Source organism: Trichechus manatus, unplaced genomic scaffold (assembly GCF_000243295.1).
Source record: "Trichechus manatus latirostris isolate Lorelei unplaced genomic scaffold, TriManLat1.0 scaffold00245, whole genome shotgun sequence".
Lineage (NCBI taxonomy): Eukaryota > Metazoa > Chordata > Mammalia > Sirenia > Trichechidae > Trichechus > Trichechus manatus.
Window position 1 is genome coordinate 2271968 of NW_004444181.1, and position 8648 is coordinate 2280615.

At 44.6% G+C, this 8648-nt stretch overlaps 1 protein-coding gene across 2 annotated transcripts in view; it reads right to left on the minus strand.

Moving 5' to 3' along the window:
- MORC3 (MORC family CW-type zinc finger 3) overlaps positions 1-8301 on the minus strand; it is a 46544-nt gene extending 38243 nt beyond the window's left edge. Inside the window, exon 1 of one of the 2 annotated variants that reach the window (XM_004389443.3) lies at positions 8193-8301. In XM_004389443.3, the coding sequence (XP_004389500.1) occupies positions 8193-8231 (39 nt within the window). In that variant the 5' untranslated portion in view covers positions 8232-8301. The remainder of the gene's footprint in view (positions 1-8192) is intronic. The other variant, XM_023724415.1, reaches the window with a different exon arrangement.
- Between the last annotated feature and the right edge of the window lie 347 nt (positions 8302-8648).

The following is an 8648-nucleotide window of genomic DNA, read 5'->3' on the forward strand; positions in this document are numbered from 1 at the left end:
AAAAGATGGAAACAACCTAGATGCCCATCAACAGATGAATGGATAAACAAACTATGGTACGTACACACAATGGAGTATTACACAACAATAAACAACGATGAATCTGTGAAGCATCTCATAACACGGATGAATCTGGAGAGCATTATGCTGAGTGAAACAAGTCAATAACAAAAGGACAAATATTGTATGAGACTACTACTGTAAAAACTCATGAAAAGGTTTACACACAAAAAGAAACAATCTTTGATGGTTACGAGAGAGGAGAGGGGTGGGGAGGAACACTAAATAAACAACAGATAAGTGGTAATTTTGGTGAAGGGTAAGACCGTACACAATACTGGGGAAGCCAGCACAGCTTGTACACGGCAAAGTCATGGAAGCTCCAAAGACACATCCAAACCCCCTGAGGGACCGAATTGCTGGGCTGAGGGCTGGGGGGACCATGGTCTCAGGGAACATCTAGCTCAATTGACATAACATAGTTTATTAAAAAAATGTTCTACATTCTACCTTGGTGAGTAGCATCTGGGGTCTTAAAAGCCTGTGAGCACCCATCTAAGATACTCCACTGGTCTCACCCCTTTGGGAGCAAGGGAGAATGAAGAAAACAAGATACAAGCGAAAGATCAGTCCAAAGGACTAATGGACCACTACCACGGCCTCCACCAGACTGAGTCCAATACAATTAGATGGGGCCCAGCTACCACTGCTGACTGCTCTGACAGGGATCACAACAGGGCGTCCCAGACACAGCTGGAGAAAAATGCAGAACAAAATTCTAACTCACAAAAAAAGACCAGATTTACTGGCCTGACAGAGACTGCAGAAACCCCGAGAGTATGGCCCCTGGATACCCTTTTAGCTCAGTAATGAAGTCACTTCCGAGGTTCACCCTTCAGCCAAAGATCAGACAGGCCCATAAAACAAAATGAGACTAATGGGGCACAACAGCCCAGGACAAGGATTGGAAGGTAGGAGGGGACAGGAAAGCTGCTAATAGGGAACACAAGGACGAGAAGGGAGAGTGTTGACACACTGTGGGCTTGTTAACCAATGTCATAAAACAATATGTGTACTAACTGTTTAATGAGAAACTATTTGTTCTGTAAACCCTCATCTAAAGTACAATAAAAAAAATTAAAAAAAAGATTCTATAGAAGAATCCTGATCAAAAGGGGGGAAACATGGACCAGAATTTCAAATTCCCATGGAATCCAGACTTTCTGGAGCCACTGACACTGTATGAAACCCAAAACCACTGCCCTGCGATAATCCTTAAACCAAAAATATCCCGAAGTCTTCTTTAAATCAAGCAAGAACCCACTGCCGTCAAGTGAATTCCGACTCACGGAGACTCTACAGGACGGAGTACAGCTGCCCCACAGAGTTTGCGAGGAGGGGCTGGTGAATTTGAACTGCCGACCTTTTGGTTAGCAGCTGAGCTCTTAACCACTGTTCTACCAGGGGGCCAAACAATAGTTTAGCTTAATTAATAAAGAATGCCTGCCTTGAGCATTGTGCTCCTTTATAAAGAACTATCTATACGGGATCAAATTAACAATAGCAACTCAAAAGGTAAGACAGGAAGCTCTGGGGAGGCTGGCAGTGAGTTTTTATTAATCGGGGAGGAAAAGTTCCAAAAAGGAGGATGAGAATGGTTGCACAACTTGATGAATTTCAACAGTGTCACTGAACTGTACATGCAGAAAATGCTGAATTGGTGTATGTTTTGCTGTGTTTTCAACAACAGTTAAAAAAAAGAAAGAAAGATTCCCCCTTCTTTCACTCTGAGCAGCCTCACAACTATCCTCAGCCACCCTGTAGAAGACTGGAGGTCTGTTCTCTGGAGAAGCTGATGACGGCATACTATGGACCCCAAGGACAACTGAAAACAGAAGGGTTTAAAACCAAGTCAACAAACTGAATGAGATATCCTTAGTCTCTGCCAAGCTTCCAAAAGAACTAATAGCCAGGATTATACAGGTCACAGCAGGAGAATGGATGCAGACTTCCCCTCTGGAAAACTGTGATTTCTAAAAGTTCTATTTGGTTCTTTTACAGTTCTGCCTACTCTTTCTGGATAGCATCTTATTTTAGTTTTTCTCATTTTGTAAAAATTACTTTTAGAATGTTTTAGCTATTTTAAACATACTTACTAAACATTTCCATTCTTGAGGGTCTACGGATACTGATATTTGTTTGAGGTGCCCTCAACAAAATGGTCAGTCTCTTTCTATCCTGATCATATAACAGTGAAGCCCACCAAAGGACTAGCTTTACTGTATTAACATATTCTGGTCAGCTTTCAGTGTCCCATTTAGAAGTGTGTGCAGAAAGCTAACCATCTCCAGACATTTGAGAAAATCTAAAATTAGAAACCAAAACAACCCACAGGACAACATAAAGAAAACTTCAAAGATACTGTGACTAATATACCCAGTGATAAGAACTAATATTTTATCTGTTAGTTGCCATGAAGTTGGCCCCAACTCAGGCAACATTACTTATAACAGATGGAAACACCGCCATGTCCTGCACCACCTTCATGATCACTGGGATGCTTGAGTCAATTGTTGCAGCTGTTGTGTAGTGCCTTCCAATCTAGGGGGTTCATATTCCGATGATATAACAGACAATATTCTGTTGTGATCCATAAGGTTTTCAATGACTAGGGAGCATTAAAAAACATTTCAGAAAGTAAGACAGTGTTCTTATTAAAAATATAAGAGAAAAGTCGGAGATAAAGTTGAGGAAATCTCCCAGAAAGAAATAAAAAGCAAAAGAGAAGGAAAACGGAAGGCAAAAGGGAAGAGAAACGTAGAGGGAAGAAACAGTCAAATAAAATTTTTCCAATTTAAAAGACTTGAGTTTCTGGGCTAAGTGCCCCATACAATGAATGAAGCATGTCTTCAAAATTCTGAAAGTAAATTGTTTCTAATCTAAAATTATAAACCCAGCCAAATTATAAATCAAAAAGGAGCAAGAGTAATATAAACATATTTTCAAGAAATGACAGCAAAAACTTTCTTCCCATGTACCTTTTTCTCAATAAACTACAACTGAAGGATGAGTTCCACCACTAACAGTAACAAAAATAGTATTTACTGAGTGCTTAGGACATGCAAAGGCCCTTTATGTGTATTTGCTGATTTAATTTTTAAAACAACCCTTTGAAGTGAGTAAGATTATTATCGCCCAAGGTCAGACAGCCAGTTGTCAGTCAGGATTGGAACCTGGGCAGGCTGGCTCTGGAGTCCAAGCTCTTAGACACTAAGCTGTAGTGCCTGCCAATGGAGTAAACACCCAAAAAGGAATATGTATGTAGATGGAGATACATGAAAGGGGGAAGGAAATTTCCAAAAGAATGGTAAAGGGAAGTTCCCAAATCACAACTGAGCCAATAAAACTGACAAAATACTGGGTGTGTCTGAACACATCTGGAAAGGATTTTCTAATTTTCTGGAAGTTTAGATGAAACAGTGATCAGTACAAAGAAAAATTAAGCAAACAAAAACAAAGCAATTATTAACCTCAGGGAAAACAAAAAGCTGTACAGAAAAGAAAAAGCAATCATAGTACAATGGCTGGCTCATTTGTGAATTAAAGGAGTCAAAACAGAAAACAAATCTAGACTTAGATAGGGAGTTACTTTATTTAAAAAGAAAGAGTATTGCAAGGGGGAACGGGCTATTGCAATAAGGGAAGGGTCTGTAAGAGGGGAAAGCTCTGACCTTAAGATCAGTAAGCTTCTCAAGAGTTGGGCAAAAAGGGTTTTTTCTCTTGTAGAGGACAAACAAGGCTGGGAAAAAACCAAGTGTGAAGAACTGGGATAACACGGTGAGGTGATCAGATAGTAAATCAGAAACGGTTTTACACTGAGTCCAGCCTAATCTCCAGGAGAGACCCTTAAGGAGGGGTTGTATGTCAGCTAGGTTGAGAATGAGCCAAAGTCCAGGGACTTGGGGAAAGAGAGCAGCTTACCCAAAGTTTGGTGAACATGAATTTTGTTTCTGTTTGATCACAGTAGAGAATTTGGAGGGTCTATGTCTGGGCTGGAGCCCTGGTGATACAGTCATTAAAGTTCTTGGCTGCTAACCAGAAGGTTGGTGGTTCGAACCCACCAGCTGCTCCGCAGGAGAACGATGTGGCAGTCTGCTTCTGTAAAGATTTACAGCCTTGGAAACCCTATGGGGCAGTTCTACTCTGTCATACTGGGTCCCTATGAGCTGGAATCAACTTGACGGCAATGGGTTTGGCTTTCCGTGTCTGGCCTTGTCAAAGGTAAACAAGAGGACATGTGTAAATCTTATCCAAGTCATATGGGAAGAGAAGTTATTTGCAGTAAGCCATTTCTGGAACATAAAGGATGGAGGAATATCTTTCGCCATCATTGTTTTCCACGGTCACAGAGTTCAGGTAAAATTCAACGTTGTCAACAGTTAGAATGACAATAAATCATTTAGTAATTCAACAACAACAAAAAAAGTGATGTAAGCATTGGAAGGACAGGAGGAGGTGAAAGAGTGTGTATGTAGGTATTTGTCAGGCAAACCCTCATCTTCCACAGTAGGATTTCTGAAATAACAACAAACGGTATTAAGCATGTTACTTAGAAATATGGAGGTAAAAAGCAAAACTCAGAATCTCTCCTAATGCAAGTATTTCAGAGCCATACACAAACAAATGAGTGTGGCTATGTTCCAATAAAATTTTATTTATGGAAAATGAAATTTGTATTTCACATAATTTTCATATACCACAAGATATTATTCTTCTTTTGATTTTTTTCGGATTGTACGGCTCACAGGCCACACAAAAACAGGTAGCAGACCAGATATGGCCCAATTGTACTTTGCCAACTCCTGTCCTAAAGCAAAGAGATTGATGGAAACATTGTCCAGAAGCTGCAGGTAGGTTTCCGTCGATGATATTCCAAACGGCCCATATCACCCACCAAGAAAGATCCAGCACATGGACCTCTGCTACAGCAGAGAGCCAGCTAACAACAGTACTACTGGCCTCTTAAGACTGTTTTGACCCTTATCTCTGCTGCCTCTCTCACTTCAGCCTTGAAGAGCCAGAGACACCATTGTGGGAGGGGACAAGGAAGGGAGAAGATAATCAAAGAATCAAAGTGCAGAAATAGCAAAGAAACCAACTCACTCCTTTTCCCACTTCAGGTTTCTAGGCCTGAGTTTGACCCAAGCTGGAAAGTGAGGAGGTGGGGGAGAAAGGAACAGGGCTTCAAACATTGCTATGCACCAAAACCAAACCCACTGCCATCGAGTTGATTCGGACTCATAGCGACCCTAAAGCACAGAGTAAAACTGCCCCATAGGGTTTCCAAGGAGCGGCTGGTGGATTCAAACTGCTGACCTTTTGGTTAGCGGACATACAACCAGGGCTTCAAACACTGCAATACCTGAGGCTAACTGGAAAAACAATAGGACTTGCAAAGATTCACCCAGGTGTGGTAAAGAACATTTAACAAATGTTTAAAGCCGGTGGGTGGTGCAGTTTCCACTAACTGCTAACCTAAAGGTTGGTGGTCAGAACCCACCCAGCAGTACCTGGGAAGAAAGGCCTGGCAATCTTCCTCTCTTAAGATTACAATCAAGAAAACCCCATGGAGGACCATGGTCTCAGGGAACATCTAGCTCAATTGGCATAACATTGTATATAAAGAAAATGCTCTACATTCTACTTTGGTGAGTAGTGTCCGTGGTCTTAAAAGCTTGTGAGTAGCCATCCAAGATACTCCACTGGTCTCACCCCATCTGGAGCAAGGAAGAATGAAGAAAACCAAAGACATAAGGGAAAGATTAGTCCAGAATACTAACGGACCACAACTACCACAGCCTCCACCAGACTTGAGTCCAGCACAACCAGATGGTGCCTGGATACCACCACCTACTGCACTGATAGGGATCACATTACAGAGCTCTGGACAGAGCTAGAGAAAAATGTAGAACAAAATTCTAACTCACACACACACAAAAAACACCAGACTTACTGGTCTGACAGAGACTGGAGAAACATGGAGGGTATAGCCTCTCTCCTGAGGTTCACCCTATTAGACAGGCCCACAAAACAGAACAAGACAAAAGGGGCACACCTGCCCAGGGGCAAGGAGGAGAGGGCAGGAGGGGACAGGAAAGCTGGTAATAGAGAATTCAAGGTCGAGAAGAGGAGAGTGTTGACATATTGTGGGGTTGATAACCAATGTCACAAAAAGATATGTGTACTAATTGTTTAATGAGAAGCTAGTTTGTTCTGCAAACCTTTATCTAAAGTGCAATTAAAAAAAAAAAAGAAAACCCCATGGAGAAGTTTTCTTTTGTAACACTGGGGTTGCCATAAGTTGGAAACAACTCCACGGCAATCAATAACAACAAAGCCAGTGAGTGATAAAAAAGGAATTGTGCTAGCAAACCTCTAAAACTGAGGCACCAGGTATAACAAAATGGCTGATATGAGGTCTGAATCAAAACTCCATTTTGTTGTAGGCTCCTGCTTCTACACTTCTGGGAATGTAACCTTGACTTCTTCCCATTCACATGCATATGGTCATGGGCCTCTGGCTGGGTGGGACCAGAAGACCCTGGCTCCCTATCAATCATCCTGTTTAACAGGCCTAGCTCTTGCCCCCAGTCACTCTCAGCAAATAAGGGTGGGAGTCAGGATTGTGGTTTAGCCACTCCTAATAAATAAGGGTGGAGGTCAGGAACGTATTGTAGGAGAACAAGTTTACTCAAGATGTTTCAGGAAGGTAGTTGAGCCGATGACATACTCACATTGTGACCATGAAACCATCGAGCACTTTCCTTCCTCATTTTTACTATAAAGTACACCTCTCCCTCCATACTTGGGAACACTAGATTCCTCTCTGCTCTGTGTTTCCCCAATTCTTGACTGTATTACCCTCAACAATGTCTTTGCTTTTACTTTAACAGAGTGAGTGCTCTTACTCTGACAGAATAAAGTTGCTGTTTTCAATAAACTTGTTATGTAACACAAAGGATCTGTATCTAGAATATATAAAGAATTCTTATAAATTAATAAAGACTTCCCAAAAGAAAAAAATAGAAAAACGAGCAAAGGATAGGAATAGAAAACTAAACAAAATACCAAAAAACAAACCCAAATAAGCATGAGAAATTTTCAACTTCACCAATAATCCAGTAACTGCAGAGAAAAAAACGTACCATTTCACACTCATGGGATTGGAAAATTTTAAACTGACAATACCAAGTGTTACTAAGAAGGAAAGAAATCACGGGCGGGTGCATTTCCTCAAGGAATCATTACCATTCGAATGTTAAACGTAGAGACTGGAAATCTCCTCGACAAGAGCCAATATCCTCAATAGTGGAGTCTTTTTTGCATAAGAACACCTACAGCTTTAATGCAGAATAAAACTTTTCTAGGATAATCAGCTGACAAAGCCGCTCCCACATTTTAAGACTCATGTGGTGTGGCCGCTCCCAACGACATAGACTCGTAAAGACATGAAATGCTGAAAGATTTCCAAAAACTCGAGACGTCCCTAAACTGAGGCGATGACGCGGTTAGAGGAGAAACAGGAGAACTCGGTGATCTTGGTGACTGGGCCTGAGGGCTTCAACTGGATGCGAAGTGGCAGAAATTTAAACGAATTAGGAAGACTCGTCCCCGCCCGGTTCACTCCGCGGGCGACCCCTGAGCCCCATCCTGCAGCCAGGAGGTCAAGGCTGCCAAGCATTTATGGCCCAGCCCGCCACTCCCTCACCCTCCGGAGCGCCCCGCGGGCCCGCACGCAGAGAGGGTCGGGGGCCCCGGGCAGGTGGGTCGGCCGCCGAGGCCTCGCCCTCGGACGACAGCTGCGAGGCGGCGATAACAGAGCCAGGAGGAGGGGCCGCGGCCCCGGCCCGCCCCGAAGCCGCGGAGGCAAAACAGAAAAGGAACGCTGAGGCAACGGAATGCAGTATCGCCCGCGCCGCTCTGGATGGGCCCTGCCCGCCGCCGAGCTGCTGGCGCTCCCGAGACGCTCCGCCGACGGCAGCGAGATGGCGGCCCCCTCCCCCGACCCTGCCGCAGACCCACCCGCCGCGCCGGGCCAACGAGTCACCACCGCCCACTGCCGGCCCCCCCTCGCTTGCCCGTCTGCCCGGCCTCCTGGGAAACGGCCCGCTCCACCCCTCGCGGCTGCTCACCGCGCTGAGGCGGATCCCGCCGGGTGGCTGCGCCGCCATCTTGAGCGAGCTACAAAGCCAGGACCGGCCTCCGCAGCACTCCGATTGCGAGGCGGCGGGGGCGACCGTAGGGCCCGCGGCACCCCACCCACTTCCGGGGCGGAGCGCCCAACTGACCCGCCCACCCCCTTCCGCCTCCAGGCAAAGTCGAATCGGGAATGTGGTGAAGGTAAATTGCCCTCTGGTTAAAGGGGGAAGTGAAAGGGGTAAGCGTCTTGAAGATGTGCTCTAAGCGCCGGAGCCTGCCTGGAGTAGGGCGCATGCGTGAAGCGCCGCGGGCGCGTACCCGTCACTGCCTTTTAACTGGACCCGGAGACTTGAGGGTCCTGAGTTTGAATCCTGACACCAAGTATGGTGGTGACCGAGAAAGTGAACTCCGGGCGCTTGACCTGGCTGGACGTGAATTGCATTGTAAAA